This window comes from Quercus lobata, chromosome 10, assembly GCF_001633185.2.
Source record: "Quercus lobata isolate SW786 chromosome 10, ValleyOak3.0 Primary Assembly, whole genome shotgun sequence".
Lineage (NCBI taxonomy): Eukaryota > Viridiplantae > Streptophyta > Magnoliopsida > Fagales > Fagaceae > Quercus > Quercus lobata.
This window is the reverse complement of record NC_044913.1, coordinates 55,314,249-55,340,548: the sequence shown is the minus strand read 5'-3', so window position 1 is coordinate 55,340,548 and position 26,300 is coordinate 55,314,249. Positions and strand designations below refer to the sequence as shown.

Here is a 26,300-nt window from a genome sequence, read left to right as displayed (position 1 = left end):
CAAAGCCATGATATAGAAGATGCCTTATTTTGAATTAACAGCATGGGCTATTAAAGATATCAATTAAGTAACAAAAATTATTACTTTGGGGGCCAAAATGGGGTTTTACCCCTTTCGACCAAACTTTCCAGCATTTTGTCCCTATTTTGAAACTATTTAGGAAAATGCCAATGTTTTAAACTCAGTTTGCTAAAAATTGAGTTTCAATGAAAAACTCAATTTAATGAAAATCGAGTTATAGGCAAAAAATTTGCAAAACTTACATGGAACTCAAGTTCCTTAAATGGAACTCGAGTTCATGAAACTCGAGTTTCATGTAAGTTTTTGCAAGTAACTCAATTTTCGTTAAATCAAGTTTTTCATTAAAACTCAATTTTCAAAATAGGGACATTTTCCTAAATAGTTTCAGAATAGTGGCATTTTGCTAAAACTTTTGTACGAAAGGGATATTTTGCCATTTTGGCCTTACTTTAAGTATAATAGAATGGAGGAAGAGAATTCATGTAATGGATTCAATCTAATTTTTCAAATATCCATAATTGTACCCAAATTTTGGGACTTAGGCTTTTTGTTGCAGTTGTTAAAAGTAAGTGATACTTTTATTATTATTTTTATATATTTTATGTAAGCAAATAATGGAAAGAGAGAGGTGGGATTCAAATTAAAGAAATATGATACCATAAAAGATGTCATTACCACTACGCTATTATTTGAACCAATAAAATCTCAACTACTTTTATGTCTCATTTACCATTTTTATATGCTTCAAGCACCAACTGCGTTAGATGACTTCGGGAATAATTTGAAGTAAGCTAGAAAGCTTCCCATGATTGTCACTTTAATAGTTTTCAAATAACATATCACACCTCATCAATTAAGGATAAATGAAAAACCAAAAAATACATAATGAAGGCTCTTACACTTGGACGTTAAATGCTTCAGGCAATGAAGCAAGATTCATTCTAAGCAGTAAGTACAATGTTTTTTTTTTTTTTTTTTTTTTTTTTCCTAAATGGATATAAAATACCAATCCTTTATTTCACTACGTAGATTTTGAAATCTATTTGCACCTTCACACACTGTAAAAGCAAGGTGAAAACTGCGGAGTGCACATGTAATTACCAGGAAAGAGTAGTAAACTTCTTCATCCATATCCTAATTTTTTGTTCTGTTAAACGAGTAGGATACCTGAAACCCCAAAGAGCTGTGATATACAGAAGTATTGCTAAAGCAGATATCATCGACGCCATGGCATAAGCCCTGCAAAATCTTTCAATTCTTGGCCTGTGTTGGATCAATAAGGCACTCAAAGCACCTGTAAATGAGAACATGATGGAGATTAGAAAGGCATGATATGCAGTCGGTCGGTCATTGAAGACCAAAGTCGGAACTAGACTTCCATCGACTTGTTCATGAGGAAGAAGCATGAACATGGTACCCATGGTGCATGAAGCATATATGATAAACATGACGGGAAAAGATGGAAGAATTTTTGAGAATGAATGTCTCATTTCAAGGAAAAACACATCAAATCCTTTCGGGATGGAAGACTCCATTCTTTTCAAAGAGGAAACTAATACCAAACATTTTGAAGCAGCGGGGATATATATATATATATAATCCTAACATGGATTAGGTATACAGAAAATTTCATTCAAAAGCTATGTCTAGTATGAAAGCATTGACCCAGAATTGACCAATGAATGGCAGTATCCTTTCTTTTTTGATGAATCCATAAATGTCACCATCAATAAATGAACTATGGTATTCTGATATCAATTGCAAGGAAGCTTAATAGAAACTTGCATGATACTTTCCTGCCAAACTAAAGTGGAATTTGTAGTTGGATGGTGAAGACTTGGAAGGGCAACCTTACTTGCGAAGAAATTTACGTGTATCATACTTCTCCAGATTTCGCATTACATTAAAATATCAGGAAACTACTCCGAAACCTCACCAAAATTTAATATATGAGCTTATTCCGCGTGGAGATGGTCTAACATTTGAGATGGAAAATGCTATCCGAACACTAAAAATTAGTCAAAACTCATAATTAACTTGTGCAATTTTTCCTTTAAAAAAACGGTGCAATTTGAAATTTTCATTAAAAGTCTATTTTGATACAATTTATTTTGTTGAAAACTGAAAACTTATTGTTGAAAACACTTTAATAAAATAATTTTTAAAAGGCAAAACACCATTCATGTGTTTTTCACAAGTTGACTAGTCCACGAACAATATCTTGGGAATAGCAAAAAAAATGCAAAACACGCAAACATCCTCAAGCAAATGCATGCTAAAGGTAAGAATCTATTTGGCATTAGTCTCACTTTTTAGCTTTTAACTTTTACTTTTCATGTGTAGCTTTTTAAAACCTCATTTATTCCCTCATTTTTTCACTTTTTCAAATTTTTTCAAATCACAAATATACTTTAGGACACTTTCAGCAAAAAACTAAATAAGTTGTTTCTTTTTTTTTTAGTGTAAATAAGTTGTTTCTAAACGGACATTAAATCGAATATATTGGTATTAAGAAACTAAATTAATTAAATAAAAAACCTATTGATAAATTGTGGAATCTTTTTTTAATTGAAACGATAGTTTATTAGGGAAATCTTTTGCCCTCAAATAAAGGACTTGAGTATAAATGTCATCTATACTAAAAAACAATAATATCATTTAATCAAAAAAGATTGAAGGTAGTTTAATTAGAATTTATTTAGTGTTGAGTTGTTGGCATTGTTTATAGAAATCGAACCTAATTTAATTAAAATTTATTTGGTGTTGATGTTCAAATATATATATATATATATATATATATATATTTGGTGTTAGGTTGGGAAAGTTAGTCTGAGAAGATTGTAATTTTAATTTGTTTCAACAAAACAAAATTCCTAAATTGGTGTTTTGAAGATACGAATTTAAAAGAGAATCATAAATAATTAAAAACCTGCACCTTTTTTACAAATTAGAGAATCATAAAAAATTTAAAACCTCTGCACCTTTTTACAAATTTTCTTATAGACGAATATATTATTTTTGGTTCCCATATTTTGGGGTCATAATTCATTTGGTTTCTACATTTTGAAAGAGGTCAATTTAGCTTATATCAATGGTTTCTCCCAAAAAAAAACAAAAAAAAAATTGCCTATATTATTAACTCACTAATAAAGAAATGTCTACATGACACATGGTTTGTTATATGTACGGTTGACATACTAAAAGCTGACATAACAAATAAAATAATAATTAAAAATTTTATTTGAGAAATAAAAATGTCACCGTCTTTCAATTAAAAAAAAATGTCATCATCAGCATTTATATTTATATATATATATATATATATAATTAAAAAAATATAATAATATGAATAAAAAAAAAATCTTATTTTCTTTGGGTTGAAAATTACAACTCTTATTCTGACCCACCACCCTAACCCAATTCTCGGGTATAAAGCAATAAAATCTGCTCCGCATGTACGAATCCACTGGAAGACAAAGAACTTGTGCAAGATTTCTCTGAGAACAAAAACAATAGCGACAAATTGGGCTTCCTCTTCGACTCTAAGAATCAAATATTCTTCTCATTCTAAAGCTTCTGAAATAATCAATGAACAAAATCAAGACCTGGGTTTTGCCGCTGGTGCTGAACAAGTTCAACAATTGTTGGATTCTCTCGTTTACGGGGCCTTATGGGTGTGGGTCTTAGTGAAAACTGTTGAGAATTTTGGGTCGGATTTGGGTTGCTGGATTTGGTTTTGTTGATGGTGATGGAATGGGCGGACGAAGAAGACAGGGGTTGGGAGATGTGGTTTTCAACCCAAAGCTTTTTTTTTGGGTGTGTTTGAAAGTGAGAGAGAAGAGAAAAGAAAATAAGATTTGATTTTTTTATTCATTTTATTAATATTTGTTTAATTTAATTTTTTTAATATAAATGCTGAGTGATATTTTTAAATGTTCAAATAAAATTTTTAATTATTATTTTTTATTAGCTACAGCATATTTTAAGTGGGTCAGTATTTTGAAATAATAGGGACCACTAATATAAAAATGTAGGACCAAATTAATTCTAACAATATATATATATATATATATATATATAAAGGTCAAAATGGTATTTTCCCAAAATATTTTTGTTTTTAATAGAAATAGGAATTCTATTCTAGTTTAATATAAGTGTATATGTATATGCAAAAATATATTTTTGTTATTTCTTAATCATTTGATTACTTTTTCAAAACGTTCTTAACGATGAATAGAAAATATGTACAAAAATATTATGCATATAACACCAGCACTAAAGCATGCTGGATTTGCTCTTCCTTTAGCCTTAATTTGAATATTGAAGCACATTATTTATACAATTATTTAAGAAACTTTCAAGCCATCTAAGTTTTGAACTCTAAATAAAATTTCTGAATTTTAGGTAAATTAAAAAAAGTGTTTTTTTTTTTTTATCAAGTTTCTCCGTATCCCATAAATTAGGTACAACCTCTCTCTATAATTTTCATATATACTGGTATATGAGATGGGTTCAAGTTATACCTGGTATAACTTCACAAGAGTTATACATTTTTTGGACCATTGATTTGTATTAGATTTAAGGGTGGAAAAAACACTCATAATCATGTATTTATTGTTCCCTAAAAATTAGTAACTAAGTCATTAAATCTTCTTATTAAAAATAGAAAAATAAATAAAAACATTAACTCTTTGTTCTTCATCGTTATCTTCGTCTTCTCTCCTTCTCTCACATGGTCTTGAAAAGGAGTAAAGTAGCTGACATTTGTATGACACAGTGATTGAAAAGGAGTAGAATAGAGGTCAGTTGTGATGTTACTTTAGGGAAAATTGTTTTTATACCCTGTGAAATTATTTTTCAACCGGACCAAAAAAACACTCAAAAATACATAAAGGATTTACAATTAATAAAAAATGGTTACAAGATTAGACCATACAAATAGCTCCACCTTGTTTGAAAAATATGATTTTCTATAGGCTTTTTTTCTTTTTTTTTTCTTTTTTTTGCAGTTTTTAGATTATAGAAACGATTGAAAGAAATCCAAGGAAACAATGATTTGGATTTTTCTTTATCCCCCAGCTTTGTGTGCCTTACGGCCTAAACTATTTTTGTCCATACACCATAATACTATTATTATTGTTGTTATTATCATCTGCCAAAATAGGATTAAAGCATCTGGGCAAAAGTGTTCTTTAGGAAGAAAGGTAGCATGCTAATTAAGGTGGCCTGTATAATAATAATAATAATAATAATAATAATAATGAATATTTGGGGTTAGTCTGACAACTTTGTATTTCTTGTTCTAGAGTGATTTGCCTTAGATCTTAGTTCGGTATACAATTTAACAATTGTATGATTAAAGTTTGCTTGAAAGTACATAGAACACAAAGACGGCGTGAGAGAGGGAGAGAAGATGAAGCTGATGATGGAGAGTAGAGAGTTAATGCTGTTTTTTATTTTTTTTAATAAGAAGAGTTAATGACTTAATTACTAATTTTTAGGGAACAATAATGACATGACCATGAGTTTTTTTTTTCCACCCTTAGATCTAATAAAAATCAATGGTCCAAAAAAGGTGTAACTCTTATGAAACTACACTTGGCGTAACTTGAACCCATCTCGATTAGAGTTGGGTTTAAGTTACACCTGGTGTAACTCTAAGTAATGTTACACTACCCAATAACTTGTTATTGAATTAATATTTTGAAAATCCAACCGTTAAATTACATGTTCTATATGTTCTTAATATGCATGCCAATTTTCATATCAATCGGATGCTATTTACCATTTTATCCATAAATTCATCTTTTATGTATTATTTTAAACTACAAAAATTTGAATTTTAACAATTGATTGATGACATGGATATTAATTTTTGATCACTTTGAAATTTTGCAAGCATAAAGAATATACAAAGATAATGTAATCTAACGGTAGATTTATCAATATTCGCATCCAATTAAAAAATATTGAGTGATGTAACATTGCTTAGAGTTACACCAGGTATAACTTGAACCTAGCCCTTAAGATTATATCAACTTGGATTTATTTTTGATAGAATTGAACATGAGGAAAAAAAGAAAAAAGGAACTTAGGTTTTTTTTTTATTAGAAAATTGAAACGAACATTATTCTTTTCTATTTAGTTCAAATTATTAAACTTTACAAAAAAAAAAAAAAAAAAAAAAAAAAAAAAAAAGTCTCTAACCAAGCCCATGAGTACTCAAAGACTAATTTAATTAATTTATAAATAATCTGAGATAGAATTTCTAAAGGAAACACGGTAGGAAAAACATGCTTTGTTTCCAATGAACAACAATTCTGGTTCATGAAGTTGCCAATGAAATCTAGGGTGGCCTAAGGGATTTTGGGTCCTAACTCCTAAGGCTATGTTTAAATCGAAGCTTTTTATATATTTAGATCTAATTATGTAATTTTTTATTTAAAATTTTTAGTTATAATTTGTTTAAATGCTAAAAAATTTTAGATTTTTTAATTAATTTTGTGTTCATATGTGAGTTGTTGGTCTAAATTTTTATAACTTTTTTTTTAATTCATTTTTTGAGATTTTCATTTTTTTTAATTATTATATTATGTTCATTACGAGTAAAAGAAAATTTAGAGAATCTTTAGGAGACTTGATTAATTTTTCTCAAAATTTACCTCTTTTTTTTTTTTTTTTTTTTTTTTTGGGACAATTAGTATATATATAAAGTTACAAAGATTAAAAAAATAATATTTAATTTTATTTCCAATGCTATATCCGCAATATTTTTACAATAATTTCACAACAAATTAATCTTAGGTGGTAATATATTATTGGTTCAAATTTGGATCCACTACTAACATCAATTTTTACCTATTAATAACAAATTATCACCTAGGATTTGTTGTAAAATATTGTGGACAATGTATTAGAAATTTAGACCAGGTTGATAGAATTAACAAGTTTTAAATCCAAGTTGTTAATTAAATCTATTATGAATTAATCTTGTTCAAACAAACAAACATCAATATCAAGTCAAAATTATGCACAACGGAATAGTAAATATTGTGAAATTTTAAAGTACTTGCAACTGTACGAATCACACTGAAGTATAGTTTGACAAGAAAGAGGTCGAACCCACAAGGACTTGAATGAACGTAGGAAAATTAATTAAATCTTAACTAAATTAATCCTAATCAAGTTTTTGCAATTAAATATACTAAGCAAATAATTGAACTAAGCAAAGATAGAATATAAAGTAGTAAAGAGATGTAAACAATCTAGAGAAAAGAATTAAGGTTTTGGAATCCGCATTGTAAGTCATATCAACATATATTTATGATCATTAATTTTTCTCAACTACTGCATGATAATTTAGAAATCAATCTTGCTATCATGGAAAATATTCTCATTAAAATCCTTGTTTTAAAAATAAAAAACATGCTCTTCTTCGTTTCTTAGGTATAAAATCAAATCATCAATTGTATCCATAACCAAATAAATCACAAGAGATATCCAATTTTAAAATTAAGAAATAATAAGCCAAGCATTCAATTAATTAAGATAAATCTTAAATCATGAGAAAAACATGATTAAATTTATATCTAGAATCCCATCTTAGTCAATTGATATGAAGTAAGAAGAATTTAAATTATTAAAGAACAACTATTGTGGGAAAAATCAAATCACATGAATATTACTGGTAATCTTTAACAAGGTTTCATTCTCAACCCTAATTATAAATTTAGCTACTTATGGTAATTGAAATAAAACAAAAAAAATAAAATACTAAACATTAAACTAGACAAATAAAATAGAGAAAGAAATAGTCACAATGATGTCATGGAGAAAAACTACAGAGAAGCCACATGCGGTACTGCCTGTTGCTCCAATTTTCTGTATTGCATCCCAGCCCTAGCACTCGCCTCCTCTGAATTTTACCCTAAAGAGCCTTTAAATAGGCCTGGGAATCCTATTACAAATTGAATTCTCATTTGGAGAAAATCCCAGATTTTCAAGCTTCATTTAACCGACGATTTTGGCTTGTTTAACGTTAGAATTTGGGCTTTTGGTAAACTACAAAGTTGTATCCCTTTAAGTTAACTTTCCATCCCAACTTGAATCATCTCGATTGGATATCAGAGCCGAACGTTATGCCAAAAATACTAACTGATGTGCAGGCTGGAATTTTAATCCGAATTGGACTTAGATTTGGTGCAAATTTCCTATAATTCCTTACTCCAATTGGACTTAAATTTAATTGGGTTTTCCTTCTTTAACTTCATCATGGCCCTTGTAAAAGTAAAGTCCATTAGCTTTCTTCTTTGCACAAATCTACTTATTTATTTCCATTCTCCTATAAAAGACAAATTCACGCAATAAAATTCAATTAAGCACAAAATTGATAATTTAGCATTATTCCAAAACCAAATATAAAATGTATGAATTAACTCAAAATAAGTACGATAATACTTTCTAACAATGATATAAATATGCAAAATTAAGTTATTATCAATGCACATCAGTAATTAAGATAAGATATGATGATTTAGGAAAATCAATAAAACAATTTAGTTTCATAGTAAAAAACCTAGGGGGAAAGTTTCCCAAAAAGCAATCAATTATAGTAAAGAGAAGTTTCGAATCTAGTACAAAACATTTGTCCCTAGACTTTACAAACCCATTAGATGAACTTACAGCAAAAACTTTCTACCATTTCAAAACCTTTGAACTTTCTAGTATCTGAACGCTCCATCCATAATCACAATTGGAACCTCCAATTGAATTCAAGAACCTCTTGAAGGTTTTCCTCATAGCAACAAGTTTGTGGTGGTTGCTATATATGGCTTTAGCTTCTTCACCAATTGAATCTTCAGATCTACTTTGAAACTCTTTGGTATGGTGAAAAAAAAAAAAAAAAAAAATCTTAGTTACCAAACCCTAGTTGCATAAATGGAGTGTTTCTCTCTCTTTAAAAAGTCTTCTAATAGATGGCTTATAATGTCCTTTAAATACCCGTTCAAACAAATCTCAATTCGGATTTCAAACAAATAAGTTATGGGCTTTTTTCGCATTGTTGATCCACAAAGCTCGATGTATCGAGAGGTATCAATACTGCTATCAAGGAGGCAGTAGGTTTTGAGCTTCTATAGAGAGGCATCGAGGTAGTATTGAGACTGCTATCGAGACTATTATCAAGGTACATGCTGAAAATGTGCTGAAAATACACTTTTCTTGAGCTTTTCTTGAACAAAATTTACATCTTCTACTTAGTCTTTAATTACAACTTTAAGACACATCGAAACTCAATAAAACACATATAATTTGGTACTTTTTGACAATACCAAAACATATAACCCTAACATATAACAATTTATTTTGAGTAATGCTAAAAACAACAATAACATTCCTAAATTAGCATAAAAAAAAATTTTTAATTAGAGATTTGGGTGAGTCCATGTGTGAGTTGACATGTTAATTTAGAAAGTTGGGAAATTATTGTAATATTTTGTTGTGCCCATTTCCTTACTAATTTTCTTTTTTTCTTTTTTCATCTACTAATAGTAGGGCATAATTAATACTCTTATAGGTATAGAAATATCCCTATTGGTTAAAATTTGGGGGTATTGTTCAACTTAGGGGCCTTAGGTTGCCACCTAATTGGCTAGTGGTAGGGCCAGCCCAACAGATTTGGAGGCCTAAGCTTCAAATAGGCCTTTTGTAACAACCCAAGGAAAAGCGCTAGCCAAATTTGCGCTATACCTCAAAAGGATTAGTCACAATTGAGGCTTCTTATATTTGTTAATAAAACTCAGATCTACTCAGTAAATATCTGATGTGGGACTCATCATACACCCACACATATCACACAATCAATTAAATTGGGATATCACAATCTCCCCCACTTAAATCCCTAACATCCTAGTTAGGGTCCACTTTATGGGGTAATGTCTTTGAGAGCACACGAGGTTATCGAGCCGACTCTGATACCATATGTAACAACCCAAGGAAAAACACTAGCTACTTTTGCATTATACCTCAAAAGGACTAGTCATAATTAAGGCTCTTTATAGTTGTTAATAAAACTTAGATCTACCTAGTAAATATCCGATGTGGGACTCATCACACACCTACACACATCACACAATTAATCAAATTGGGACATCACAATAATGTAATGACCCAAGGAAAAGCGCTAACCACATCTGCGCTTTACCTCAAAAGGACTAGTCACAATTGAGGCTCTTTGCAATTGTTAATAAAGCCCAATTCAACCTAGTAAATACCTGATGTGGGACTCATCACACACCCACACACATCACACAATCAATCAAATTGGGGCATCACACCTTTTGGTTATTACTTAAATAATATATTAATCAGTGTTTTATATCATAATTTTTGATAAACAAAATAAAAACAAAAACATATGACTATTTTTTGTGTGGAAAAAAAACAAAAAATATTACAAAAAACTTACAAATTGATGTAGTAATAAGCATGATCAGTGACACTTTCAAGATATAATAAACGAGCATTTGAAAGAATAATGTTAGTGATACTACAAATTTTACGACATAAGACTTACAAATATGTATCATCGATCAATTACAAAAAGTAATTCAAATGTGCATTTAATAGGTTGCTAAAGTCCACCAATGATATTCATTGTCACATCAATTTGTAAATACTATGTAGTAAAATTTATAGTATTTCTAGTATTTTCCTTTTGAGAATTAGAATTACTTCTTGTAATTGGTAACGCATCTAATTTTTGTAAGACCCATATATTTAAATTTGTATTATTTCTAGCATTGCTCAATTTTTTGGGCATTCTAATAAATGAAGAAAAAACGTGAAACTATTTTTTTTTTTTTTTTAATATCTCCAATAGATATTTTTTAAAACAAAAAAATCAATTTTTTGGCCCCACATTTGGGTCTTCCTCTAGTAGAGGCCCTAGGTGATGGCCAAAAAACCGTTAACTGATCACCAGCATTTGACAAAAAGTTAATTGTTTCATGGCCAACAAACCGTTAATGATCTGGAAGATTTTTTGTTAGGTTGTAACTTGTAATGTGATCTTGCGGAATTTGTAGGACGCTTTGATTAGATTTAACACGTCCTTGAATTTTAATTCACCTGGGATGGATTATTTTTGCTTAAATATTATCCTTTCAAATGTTTTGGATCTTTTTCTCATTTGCTCTAATTTTCTTCCCACCATTTTTTAGGACTTTACTCTTACTTGATATGGTATGATTTCTTTTGGTTAAATTCTTGTTTGCTTTGTCACTCTGAAGGTTTTTATTTATTTATTTATTTTGTGCAAATGTCACTTTGAAGTTTGAACCCTGTCATTTGACATCTCAATTTGGATAAGATGCCTTTGATGTATTTCAAGGTTGACTGTAGCTGAATCATTGAACATGTCCTACTATGGGGGTAATCCCTAACTAGGTTCAAGGTTTTTAAATCCGGACCTTTCAAAGAGCCGGAGAAGGGAGAGGTTCAAGGTTTTTAAGGTCGGACCGAGGTCCAACCGAGATCGAACCGTGATGACGTCAAAATTAATTTAATATTAATTAAAATACAAATAAATGTATTAAATGTGTAAAAATATGAAAATTTACCCTTAAAAAATATTATGCAGTTAAAAAAACTTTCAAATGTATTTTTGTTATTTTTATAAAGTGAATAGAAAATAATAAATATAAACAAGCTTTAAAAAATTGTATTTATTAATCTTTCGAATAAAAAGTGCATTTTAATTTAAAATAAAATCATTTTTAACATAAATTTACAATTTTCATATTCATATTTATTGATGTAAAAGAATAATTCTTGAACCAAAAAAAAAAAAAAATAGAAATTACTATTAAGTAAATAGTGATAAAATTAAATCCAAAACTATTAATCCTGTAAAATTAAAATAAATAAAATATAAATGTTGAGAAGCACCCAAGGAAGCCTATTGGTTCAGTGGTTGGCGTGTTGGACAAAAGTCCAAAACTCCTGCGAGGTCACTAGTTCTATTCCTGGAGCACGCGTTTTTCCCAATTAAGTTTAGGACCCGTTTTCTCTGGCTAAAGAACCGGATTAGGGCCCGGGTCACGAGTTTTCGGGTCGGACCATCCAGTCCGGTCCGGATTTAACAACCTTGACTAGGTTAACAAAAGAAAATGAGCAAGATCAACGTGCTTATAGCAAGGGGCATTTTCCATAGTTAGGTTGGCAATGGAATGAAAGTCTTTTTCACTCATCCTAAGCTCTAGCATTTTATCCTAAAATACCTTTAGGACAATTACTTTAAAAGTACCTGTTAATATGACCTTCTTTTTTAAGGCCATAAGCTTTCATTGGTAAAATGATCTTAATAATGGAAATAATGACCCTTGCTCTAATCATTTAAAATTTGATGCATCGAGCAATGAAATTTGAACCTTTGGTCAATCTCTGATTTAGATTCTACTCTACTTTTGGGTAGGTCCCTCCTAATTGAGGTTGTTAATGTTAGTGTAGTTTTGGAATGTGTGTAAAAGAATGAGTGCTTCATGGATAATTAATGTTTGAGAAAAATGTGACCACCACGCACTCTTGGTGCGGTGGTTACTCCATAAGTATAAACGCTTGTAAGGTGTTGGGGGTAAGGGTCGGAGTTTAAGTTAATTTATAAGAGGAAGTTTCACACACATATACACTTAGATTAGCCTAGAATATAAATTCTATCTTGTAAAAAAAAAAAAAAAAAATTGTTTGAGAAAATGTGCGCCACTGCAAGATTTGTGTATTGTATGCCACCTATTTTTTGTAATAGATGGTCATCTAACTTGGACGTGTCACTTTCTACAAGTAAAATTTTCGTTTTTACTTGTCCCTCCCAAGAACACATGCACTCCAAAAATTCTCTTGATTTGTATATTGTATTCATTTTGTGTATTTGATAGGATGATCTCATCATCTTCTTCTTTTTTATCTTTTTTTTTAATATACTATTGATTTCTAGAGTTTAAAGGTTGAGCAGTTTTAGTTCCTTATCAATTTTGGGGCCGTTTGGTATGGCATTTTGAGCAATAATTTTCAGTTTTTAAACAATATTACCCACATTTTTTCACTCACATGTATTTTCAAAAAATATAAACAATATTACTAGAACAACGTACTAAACGGGCCCTAATTTCTAAAGTTTAAGATAACCCATGTGCTTCAAGTTCACATTACCCCAATTGATTGAATTTCAGTGTTAGGTTATACATGTCATTTCAAATTTTGATGCCATTTCTCTCTCTGGTCCCCCCGATCCAATCTGATTATGCACAAACAAAACCATAAATAAATTAATATCCATTAGATCATGAAAACCAAGCCCCCAAAGCAAATACTTTTTTTATTAAAAAAAAAAAGAAAAAAAAATGAAAGCAAATGAAATTCAGAGGAGTTAGATGGAGATGGAATGAATACCTGAGAACCAGAAATTTAGAGAAAATGATGAGTTAGTTAGAGGTTTGAATCTCTATGTGCATGGGAAGAATATGGAGGAAGATTTAAAAGAGGAAAGACTGAGCAGCTTATTGTATTTGAATCCCGAAAGTAAGCTAGGCCTATTTAGAGATCCAATTCCTAGATCTTATGGCGCAAATGATGGAAAAATGTCAATAAAACATATAGCCATCGACCTTAATAATACATAATGTACTCCAAACTAAATGTAAGGCCCACTATAAAACATACAGATTGAAATCCGAAATAACGATAGAAAGAAAAAGGACAACTCTCCCAAATTCGCAATAGGCTTCGGATGCTCTAACTGTTCAGCTAGCAAAAGGAATTTACTCCTGACATCACCAATATAATACCTGTCAGAACTTAGATCTCTCACCTATAGACCATAATATGACAAATAAATGTGCTTGTAGGCTAAGGCTAGTAGCATTCTCTATCCTGATCCTGACATCAATGCCTGATCATGATTTAAATGCTAAGGTAACGACGAAAAACAAAGCAACACAAGCGATGCCAACAATTCAAACAAGATAGCTAGGGAGGAACATAGCTATCATTAGTAATCACATTATGAGCTCATCCAAGGGCTATAGCTGGATCGTCCCAAATGCTTTTCCCAACTTTGTACTTTCCCTTTGAGCAAGTGGTGGGAGGAGTAGAAGCCGTTACTTCAAGATACGGAGTCGGAGAGGATGAGATAATTTGGATAGACAGGGAAACCACAGTGTCACCTTTCTCGTCATGGAGCTTTCGCCTCTTCGGATTGGCAGCAAGTTGGGACAGGGGCTCATTTTCCCTCTAATGTGGGCATACTTCTCCTTACTATACTTAGTGGCCATCTCTACTAATAAAAGGAGGAAGGTGAGTAATCATACAAAATGACGAGAAGACTTATAGAGATGAACTTACTTTTTTCTTCTCAACAAATCTTCTCTAACACGTACTTGGAAGGTTCAGGTCCAAGGCAGCAGTCAAACAAATGATGAGGGTCAACCAAGGCATCAAAATCCTCAATTTCTCAGGCAAAAGCAAGGGCATCCCAAACTCGTTCACAGTGTTGACTCTCCAACTCAAGACGATCAGAAGCTGCAAAACCAAGAAAGAAGCAATGTTATACATGCAAATGTTAAATGAGGAAATCAGGAAAAATGATAAAAAGTACACAACAAGTGGTGGAACTTCCCATTTCCGCAATAACCTTGGGACTTCACCCTAGAGGTCATTAGACATGATTTCCCAACTAGTTCTAGAGATGAAAAAATTGTCGTGATTTCCAATGACAAAAGGAGGAAGGAAACCCAGAGACGACCCTAGATTTTCTATCACAAGGTAAAAGCTTAAAATACCCATAATGTGTGGAAGGTTTCAGATGGTATAAATATAAAAATTCATTCAATTTTATCATGTCCCCTTCACAGGTAGACATCTAGATCGACATACAACTTATGACCGTCCTGTAGGCATTAGGTACGAGTTGACTAGGGGCAATTTGGAAATTAGAAAGAAGTTGCATAATAAATGGATGGACTAGAAAATGAAGACCATATAAAAAAGCAGCTTCACAGAAGCAAACTTCCCCATGGGCAAAACTATAAGCCTTTTCTCTAGAACGGGGCAAGTGAATGGTGGTACCTTTGGCGAATTGAAATCTTTTCTAAAACCTTTCAAGTGCTTTCCTTTTATAGAACAAAACTCAAAAAGAGCATGCAAAGGAGTTGAACAAGAAGGCGAGGGTAGTTTTGACACAGCTGTGTCAACCTCCTTACATAGGGATTTAGTATTTGATGATAACCCTGTCTCTAACTCGCTCGACCTAACATCATCTCCCCTATACTCTACGTTGGTCATCTCTAGATGGTATTTAATCAAAGAATGGCGAATCAAAGGATAAAGGGAGAGCAAAACAGTTTTGAAAGCAATAAAACGAGACATGTATAGACCTACTTGGGGCTGCCCACCAGAAGAGTACTCAAGGTAGACTCCTAATCTAGCAAAGAAAAAAGAAGTAGAGGGGCACTCTTGTCTAATGAAATAAAAATCAACCATCAAGAAAGCATGAGGAAGAGGGACCTTACTAGGAAGAGAAAGAGTTTGAAATTTGAAATCCTTCAAAGCTTCAGGCGCATAGAAAATAAGGTAGAAGAATTTTTTCTAAAAAAGGGAAAACTGAATCTAAGGAGCACCAAAACAGAGAAAATTTCACATATATTACAAATAAAACAAGGACACGTGTTCGTCATCTGGTGAAGCGGTCATGTCATATTTATTGCAAGAGAAGAATTTCCGGAAATGGGAAGATGCGAATTGTCACAACTGACCATCTTCTTGTTCTCATCCAGGACCTGGACGACAAAGGAATGAAAGGGGCAACTGACGGAGCGGTGATTAAATGGTCATCTATTACCATGGACGACCGTAAGCACATTAAATGCTCATCATTAAGAAAGACGATTGTGAACACATTAAAGGCAAAAATAACTTCGCTAAACCAGCTAGCAACGAGTAATGGCAGAAGGGTTGTTACAAAAGTCTTGATAAGTCGTCTAGGCGTCACAAACCCCTATTTAAGGAGACACTTCATTGCCATCAATGCTGTAATTCATTTAGGTGCAATGGACAAGTGCATAAACTTGAGCACTGGTTATATAAAACCAGCTAACTCAAGTAAGTGGTCTCATTGACATCTGACATCACAGCATACGCAATAGATTCTTAAGTAGAAAGAGATATTATCTAACTTAATTATCGGAGGGCCTTTGGCTGGCACCGTCCCGGTGTCTTTCATTCTTACTCCTTTTTTATCTCAATAGGTAACCAAGCTCGTCCATCGACATCGATGAGGAACATAATGATGAGGTGATTTTGTGCTTCATCATATGCTATTGTTTCCTAAAGTTTAAAGGTTAAGCACTTTTAGTCCCTTAATGTTTCACATGAATGATTTTAGTTCCTAAAGTTTAGACAATCCATGTGCTTCAATTTCACATTACCCCAATTAATTGAATTTGAGTGTTAGGTTATATATATGTCATTTCAAATTTTGATGCCATTTCTCTCTGGTCTCCCCGATCCCAATCTGATTCTGCACAAACTAAACCATAAATAAATCAATGAGTATCCATTAGATCATGAAAACCAATCCCCCAAAGCAAATACTTTTTTACTTAAAAAAATAAATATAAAAAAAAAAAAAAAAAAAAAAAAAAAAAAAGGAGGAAAGCAAATGAAATTCAGGAGTTAGATGGAGATGGAATGAATACCTGAGAACCAGAAATTCAGAGAAAATGATGCGTTAGTTATAGGTTTGAATCTCTGTGTGCATGGGAAGAATATGAAGGAAGATTTAAAAGAGGAAAGACCGAGCAGCTTATTGTATTTGAATCCCGAAAGTAAGCTAGGTCTATTCAGAGATCCAATTCCTAGATCTTATGACGCAAATGATGGCAAAATGTCAATAAAACATATAGCCATCGACCTTAATAATACATAATGTACAAAATAAATGTAAGGCCCACTATAAAACATACAGAATGAAAACCGAAATAACGATAGAAAGAAAAAGAACAACTCTCCCAAATTCGCAACAGGCCTGGATGCTCTCACTTTTCAGCTAGCAAAAGGAATTTACTCTTGACATCAGTACATCACCAATATAGTACCTGTCAGAACTTAGAACTCTCACCTATAGACCATAATATGACAAAGAAATGTGCTTGTAGGCTATTCTGGTAGCATTTTCTATCCTGATCCTGACATCAATGCCTGATCATGATTTAAATGCCAAGGTAACGACGAAAAACAAAGCAACACAAGCGATGCCAACAATCCAAACAAGATAGCTAGGGAGGAACATAGCTATCATTAGTAAGAACCCAGTGGCAGCAGCAGTAGATCCTATCAGTCCAAAAACTCCAGCAATCCGTGGCTTCCAATGGGTTAGCAAGAGAGCAGTGATGGAACAAAGATAACCCACCAAGTTACCAACCACAACACAAACTAGGAAGACCTTGTTGGAACACGATTTTCCAGTGAAATGGAAAACAATGACAGTAGCAGATGTTTGGGCTGCGACTGTGATGGAAATCATGGCTAGTTTGTTTATGTTCACAGGTGGTCTACGGTTCCTACCTCCACCTCTGCCTTCCACGTCACCTCCACCTCCACCTCCACCTCCATCTCCGCCTCCGCCTCCGCCTCCTTCTCCATCACCATCTCCGTCTCCGTCTCCGTCTCCACCTCCACCTCCACCTCCTCCACCGCCTCTGCCTCTCCCTCCACCCACTCCTCCACCAGTCTCTCCACCTTCGCCTTCTCCTTCACCTCCTCCACCTTCATATCTCCCAACACTTGCACTTCCACGCCCACTTTCCTCTTCCTCTTCACCATTACTCCCTCCTTTGGCTTCAACACGGCAATTAGTAACTTCAATAAGCCTATCTTTAGAATCAGAATATAAATGTTGTAGATGTAGGTAAATAAGTAGATCAGTGAAGATCATTGAGAGTAACTGGAAGCGTGACTCACCGAATCTTTTGGTTCCATCTTGACCTGTGCCACTGCCTCTTCCATTACCTTTATCAACACGGCCAAGTACAACTACTTTAGGATGCTGCTCAGGGCTCCCTTCCAGACACTGCAATATATCATACTCCTTGAAGCTCAAATAGTGGAAACTCATGGTTGCCCATGAATCAATAGCGCGTGTTTCTTTTCTGGATGGAAGAACACCGAGTTCTCCAACGATCATTAGCAAAATCAGCATGATCATCACCAGGCTGCGAAGAACCTTCTTTGATCCCAGGTTGCTTTCTCCATCGCCGCCACTTCCTGCAGCACCACCATTAGCCTCTATTGCCGTTGATGGCAGTAAAGGCTGTTCTAGAAAGCCTATGCCTGCATCTTCATCACCCTTACCACCCACAAGCATTGATAAGGTTGGTTTAGGTAGATCTGATTGCACGCGCAGCAGCCATGGACTGCTTGCCTCGCCAAGGCTTGAATAAGGCAGAGAATCCAGTTTGTCCCCCAAGATCATATCTGGGTTTTTTGGAGGATGATCAGAAAAGGCAGAGCTTGAAACCAAAAAAACTAGGAAAATAGGAAGGGTCATATTAGCCTGACCCATATTGCATCTATAAACCAAAGCAAATCTTAGAGATGTTAAATACTACAGCAAGAGAACCAGATATATAATCAAATTGTTGTTCGAAGGCAACAAAGAAAATCTCAGTGAAAGAACCAGGATAGCATAGGGGAATTTCTTTGCAAGTTAAGCATGTCTTTCCTTGACGCGTTTTAGATTACCAATCTAGAAACTCTGGAAATTATGGCTAGAAGAACACCAAACCCCTGCATTTTTAGGGCCTGTGTTATATGCATATATATATATATATATATATATTTGTTTATTGTAAATATTTTCTCTTCGTCGTTAATGAGCATTTGGAAAAATAATGAAATTTCAAAGAAAAATTGAAAAGATGGTGCAGGTTTTAAATAATTTGAAAATCTGGTGATCTAAACTCATATCTTCATGACAAAGATATTAAGAAGTTGGTTTTTAATTGTTAAATGGAAACAAATTAAAGCTCATTATTTTAATGGACTGAACAAAATTCAAAAATGAAAAAAATTCTAATTAAAATACACTTGTTCTTCTTTAATTAAATTAAGTGTGATATATATATATATATATATATATTTATATATTATTTGATTTAGTCTTGTATTTTTTTAATTAAATATGCATATATATAAATAATTTGTGCTGAACTTTTACGAAAACTGAACTCGTTATGAATTAATTTTTGTTTGAAATAAACTGTATAATAAGAGGTGTGCATAAGAAATGTGCACAAAAAGTGTTCAAACTAGACCATCTTCACGCGGAATGACCCAGATATATGAATTTCAGGTGAGGTGACGCAGTAATTTCTTGATATTAATGTAATGTGAACTCTGGAGAAGTACGACATAGTAGCAATTAAGAAAGAAGAAAAGAAAGGTAAATTTCTTCGCAACTAAGAAAAAAAATAAAGTTAAAGAAATTCCTCTCTGGATGCGTAGGAAAGTATCATGCAAGTTTCTGTTCAGCTTCCTTGCAACTGATATTAAAATACCATGGATTTGTGTGTGTGTGTTTCTTTTTTAATATAGTGTAAGGGAGTAATGGGTCAATTCTGGGTCAATGTTTTCACACTTGACTTATAGTTTTTGGATAAAACTTTCCAGGGAAAAGATTGTTTATAAAACCCAGCAGTCTTAAAATGTTTGATATTAGTTCTCAATCTAAAAATAAAATAAAATAAAATGGATTCTGCAATCCAGAAGGAACTTGTTGTATTTTTCTTTGAAATGAGGTATTTGGTCACAAAAATTCTTCCATATTTTCCCATCATGTTTATCACATATGCTTCTTGCACAGTGGGTACCATGTTTATGCTTCTTCCTGCTCACGAACAAGTGGATGAAAGTCTAGTTCCAATTTTGGTCTTCAAGGACAGACCAATTGCATATCATGCCTTCCTAATCTCCATAATGATATCGTTAATCGGTGCCTTTAGTGCGTTGTTGATCCAACACAAGCCAAGAGTTGAAAGATTTTGCAGGGTTTATGCCATGGCTTCCATGATATCAGCTTTATCAATACTCTTGTACGCCACAATTTATTGGGGTTTCAGGTATCCTCCACATCTAGCAGAACATCAAATTAGGATATGGATGAAGAAGTATGCTACTCTTTATTGGTAATTACATTTGCATTCCGCAATTTCACCTTGCTCGTAGTGGGTGAAGTTAAGTATGTAATTGGAGTAGGGTTTTTTTTAATTTTTCTTTGGTCCCATTAATGTCTAGATCTACCTGATGACCAATATAAAACTTCTTGTATTGTTATTATCTGAGTGGAATTGGAAGAGCCTTCTTAAAGTGACAATTAATGGAAAATTTTTACCATAAAAAAAAGTAATTGGAATTTTTATTTTCACTATAGCTTCAAATTGTTAACGAAGTCTAATGAAGTTGGTGCTTTGTGAAATTAAAATTCTTCATGAAGTCTAAAGGAGTTGGTGTTTGGAACTAGTCTTTTCCAACTCGTTACATGGTAATAATAAGACTATCCATATGTATTATTTAAACAAGTCACATGTATGACTAAAACTACATATGAATGATTTTTTTAATTAGTAGATTATGAGTTGAAGCAAAATAATACTAAACATGTTTGAATTCTTTTTTTTTTTTTTTTTTTTTTTTTTTTTTTTTTTTTGTGTGTGGCAATGGTAAATGAAAAAAATGGAATCAGCCGTTTTCAAAAAACCAAATAATAGTGAGAAAAATAAAAACCCTTAAAGGTCTATAAATCACGGTTTATAACTTGATGGAATACCAAGGGCTTCTTAGTGAAATAACTGCGGCAAATTAATACAATAGTTCCTAACAGTACTAGATGAATTGGAATGGCAAATGAGACAGTAGCAAATATACTGTGAATTCATGCCTATGTACAAGGGCTATCCGTAGCCCATCCAAATTTCCAGTACTTTCCCAACTATAGTGATATAGGAGATGTATTTCAAGCGTGTAACGTATGAGAGATTTTTCTAGTGAGCTAGAAGCACAGATATAGACAGGTACAACACAGTAATATGGTATTTAAAAAAAAAAAAATTAAAATATGACATCACGAGTAGAATATGTATATTAATTAATTATAAAATATATTTTTATTTATATTCTTTAATATATATTTTTAAGCATTTATTTTTCATATAGTATCAAACAAATTTCAATTTAAGAACAACAATGGATAATAAAGCAACTCCATAGCTATTAACAATGATTAGAATACAATTAATTTTTTTTACAAAGGTCTAAACCATCAAATACTCATGGGACCATCTTTTTTAATAACAAAATCTTATAATTTTTTACATTAAATAATATTAAAGAAAGAATTAAAGCTAAAAAATAGTAAACTAATTCCTGAAATTTTTTTAAAAAATATTTTTTGGCTAGACACATTGGGAACATGCATACAAAAGTGCTCGAGGCATTTCCATGTCCAATACGTGTCCAACATGGGTATGCATCCCATTCTAAAATATTTGTGCTTCCTAGATCATGAGTCAATAGCAAACCAAGTTGGTATTCATATTGTCTCCAGTTTCTCCATTTTTGTGCTTTCAAAATTTTACCAAATAACTTAAAGAATTAATAGTTAGCCCAAAGAGATTGCATGCAATATCACCAAATGACATGATAAGTATACATAAAGTTAGCTCAAATTAGGGCGACAACACAGAGATTAATGTAAAATTGAAAGATGTTTCCTATATCGATGAAATTTCATGAATTAGCAATGCAAAGTACACTGGGGGCAGTGGAGAAGAAGGTGGTGGTGTTAGTGCAATAAAGCAGGCATTGGAAGATGTGAAAATGGCGAGAAGCTATGTATCATACACAAGAAAATATTAAAAAAAATAAGGTAAATTATAAAGTTGGTACCTATTTTTATACCATATTTCAATATAGTTATTAACATTTCAAATGTGTTAGTTTGGTCATAACATTTTAGGACTGTGTCATTATGGTCTTTGTCATTAAGTAATGGATGGAAAAAACTGATGTGACTAACAGACATATTTAAATTATTAATTTTTTTGCCAACTAGACTACCATGTGTTCTTTAATTAAAAATAAAAAATTCGGCCAACTAAATCACAAAAATGCACCTAAGAACTAAGACTGAGAATTGGCATTGGAATCCCTAGTCCCAATTGTGAGACAAAAATGAAGAAGGGGAGGGTAAGAGAATGACTGAAGAACTTGAGATGCCCAGCCAACGGCAATAGCTACTTACCCATCCAACGATGAGGTGGCCCACCCATCCAACAACAAACGGACCAAGCTCAAACATCCATTAATCATTGGGTTTATGGGTTTTGATGATTTTTTTTTTTTTGGTTTAGTCTTGGCATTTTATTTTTTATTTGTTCTATTATTCCATTGCCTGCTAAGCTAAGAAAATATTGGAGATGAAAGATATTTTCTTTTGTTTTGGTAGTGTGGTTTCGAAGACAATTTTGGGCTGGTGTTTAATTTTATGTTCTCTATTTTTGTTGTTTTCGCTAACCCCTTTCAAACAAAGGACATGAATTGGGATCCAAAGAATTGGACATCCCAGCATTATTAGCAATGTCCAAATCTCTTTTGCCATATTCGTTGCAGACCATCTTTGCCAAAGCACATAACTTGTACGAAATGGAATGGTATTTGGGTCAAAATTATGATTCTCAATGTCTTGTCTAAATAGCTTGTGAAAATGAATAGAAATACATAACAAATTTTAAAAAGAGAGAAAGAAAAGATTTTGATTCGTGTTTATACATACCCACTTGGAGGAGTTTGAGCAAAAAAGTAGTCTCAACTTCCTCAGCCAAATCATTCTTTTAAAAAATAAATTAAAAAAATAAATCATAATAATTTCATTGAATTTAGGGGTGTCAATGTTCGATCCAACCCGCGAACACGACACGAACCCAACACGGTTTTTTTCGGGTTAGGGTTAGGCTTTAATGGGTTTGGGTCATAAACGGGTCGACTCGAAAGCGACACGATAAGAAACGTGTCGTAAGCGGGTTAACCCGCATAACCCGTAATAGACATGTTTGACACGCCAATTTATTTGTGTCAAACCCAAAATGACCCACTTAACACAACCCGTTTAACTCGTATAACAAATAAATAATTATTTTATTTTAGATTTTTCAAATACCTTTTATATCCAACACATATTTTAAATTTAAAAAGAAAAGTAAGTAATTACAAATGAGAAAGGTAATCTTATTTGTTTCATTAGTTATTATTACTCTTACATTATTATTATTTAGTTCTTGTCAAACTGTTGAGGCATGATCATATTTTGTAACTACTAATACTTTTTTTTTTTTTTTTGGCATAGAACTTGTACAAATGAAATTGGATGAGCTTGTGGAAGATGTTATGAACTTGGACATCAACAAAGAATCTATGAATAATAATCGTGGTCATAGTCAGGATTAGTCTACTATTTGCTCAAATTCTTTCAATATTGATACTTAGCATTTGGCGAGTTCCAAGGATATTATATTTTTGTTGAACTATGTTATTTTATTTTTGTTAAACTATGTTATTTTGAATTTGGGTTAAAGTGTTGCACTTCTTTTGGAGTGTAAAAAACTTATTTCTAGATGAATGTTATATTTTTATTGAACTATATTATTTTGAATGTGGGTCGAAGACATAAAGTGTATGCACTGGTTTTTGGGATGTAAAAAATAATAATTTATAGATGGATGTTATATTTAATATTATGCAGGTTGAAATGGGTTGTGTTACATTCGTGTCAACCTAACACGATTCGTTTATTAAACGTCCTTATTAACAGGTGGGTTAGGGTTGAAGGATTCTGACACGATTATTAAGTGGGTCGGGTTAGGGTTGAGCCATTTAGTCTAATACCTCTATCTCGACACGACACAAACCTGACACGCTAACCCGAATTGACACCCCTAATTGAATTTTTAGGGAACCAAACATGAAGTTAGTAAGGATAGGAGAGAGAGACTTGGTGCCACTAGAAAAGAGATCTTGAGGATGAGGGAGAGGAGATGGAGATGAGTTTAGTTGGTGGTGGGATTTCACATGTCTCAGTTTAATTTAGTTAAAAAAAAAAAAAAAAAAAAAAAAAAAAAAAAAACCTGATATGGTGATACAGTTGGTAGCTGATATGACATGAAATTTTTTTTTTTTTTTATTATTCCATTTGACACATGAACTTTCTTCATCTAAAAGATAACGACGGAGATTAAATTGACATGGAATATTGAAAAGGTTAGGGGCAAAATTGACTCAATTGAAAGGTTAAGGACCAATTTAAAATATGGTATAAATGATAGAGACTAACTTGGTAATTTACCCTACAAGGGACATGCCAACAATATTTAATGCAAAAAATGTAACAACCCACTTTGATTAAGATTTTAGCTCAACTGATTAATTCGTCTGAAATTTTTTTTTTAATATAAATGCCTAATTTCAAATCCTGCCTCCGCAATGGATTGTTATTATCGAATTATTATAAAATAAATCCCAAATTTCCGAAATAGATCTCCACCTGGGACCTAGATGGCAAACAAAAAGGCCTGAGATGGCCTCTCGATCCAATGATACATAGTCCAACAAAGGCAATGATATTGGCACTTTGACAGATTGAGTAGAAAATTAAGATGAAGAAATAGTATCAAGTTTATGAATCTAATCTGGTCAGGGATTCCAACATTAAATTTTGAAGAGTCGTGCTACAAGGCCTAAAAGTTTTATAACATTGATCTTATAAACTATGTGTCATCAATTATAGAGAAGCAATTTAAATGCTCAATTATGAGATAGTTAAAGTCTACCAATTACATTTATTGTCATATCAGTTTCTAAGTTTTATGTTGTAAAACTTGTAATAACTTTAGAGATTAAATTCTATAAGGATGCATTTAAAACTCAAGTTTTACACCCTCCAATATGTTACATTATCTTATCACATATTAAAGAATAAATAAAACCACACCCAGTTAATTCTAATACCTATTCAAAAATCCAAAGATTTTAGATTTTGTTAAGATATTATTAGATGTGATAGGATATAATGAGTTTTAATTTTATTAAGATGTTATTAGATATGGTAGGATATATTGAATTTTAAGTAAAAAAAATATGTGATAATCTCTTATTGGATTGTGTAAAACTTGAGTTTTACATCTCATCCTAACCAAATTCGAACTCATAACTTTAACATTTTCCAATCTAGAAATTTCTCTTTATTGAAGAGCCTCTAATTATTTTCAACTTTACTTTGAGTTCATCATATTGGTTGTTTTTTCTTAAATTTTTTTTATTTGATGATTTTTATTCTTGGTTGATTTATTTGTTTTCTTCTGTTTGTGTAATTTTAAGATTCATGGAATTGCGCATGTTTTATCCAAGAGGGAGTTTGATATATGGGCGCTTCTACAGAGTTTAGGGTGGTCATAGGATCTCCCTGGCTTGGAAAAAAAGTAGTTATTATGTATAAATTTTACAAATTTATGATTTTTTTTTTTTTTTTTATCTTTAAAAAAGAAAATTTGTGACTACCCTAATTTTTTTTAGGTCCAATATAATTAAACTTTGGACAAAATTTTGTAATAAGCTTGGTTGTTGACTAAGGCAGCAATTCCATTCATTATTATTATTATTTTTTTATTGGATGTGATGAATTTTAACAAATCCACCATTTAATTACATTTTCTTCTTATATTCTTCATGCTTGCAAATTTTCAACAAGATTAAAAATCAATAATTATATCGTCAATCAAATGTTTAAATTTCGTGTTTTTATAATTTAAAATTATACATAAAAAATAATTTTATGGATTGAATAGTAAATAACATCCAATTGGCATGAAATTTGACATGTGTTTTAAGAACATAGAGAACATGCAAATCAACGATTAAATTTTCAAAAGATGTAACAATGTTAATTTTTTTAGTGAGAATTATAGTCTTAACCTACAACTAAGTTTGTAACCAAACTTTGTCTTTAAATTTTGGTCCCCTTAACAATATATAAGGTCTTTACAAATAAAAAGAAAGAGTTCAAGAAAAATTTTATTTAACTAAACTTTTGAAGAGATGTAGTTTGCAACATTGATAATGAGATTATCATGTAACGATTTCAAAATAAGAAAATTCGTAGAAAGACATTGTAAGATTTTGTG

The 26,300-nt window shown here is 32.0% G+C and overlaps 1 protein-coding gene across 1 annotated transcript; it reads right to left on the bottom strand.

The window, feature by feature from the left end:
• Positions 1-1,072: 1,072 nt before the first annotated feature.
• On the bottom strand, positions 1,073-18,634 carry LOC115965014. Its single transcript, XM_031084228.1, has 5 exons — positions 18,034-18,634; positions 17,638-17,942; positions 14,454-14,595; positions 1,189-1,315; positions 1,073-1,079 (listed from the first exon to the last, which is right to left on the bottom strand). The coding sequence occupies exons 1-5, from the start codon at positions 18,632-18,634 to the stop codon at positions 1,073-1,075; spliced, it is 1,182 nt and encodes a 393-aa protein (XP_030940088.1).
• Between the last annotated feature and the right edge of the window lie 7,666 nt (positions 18,635-26,300).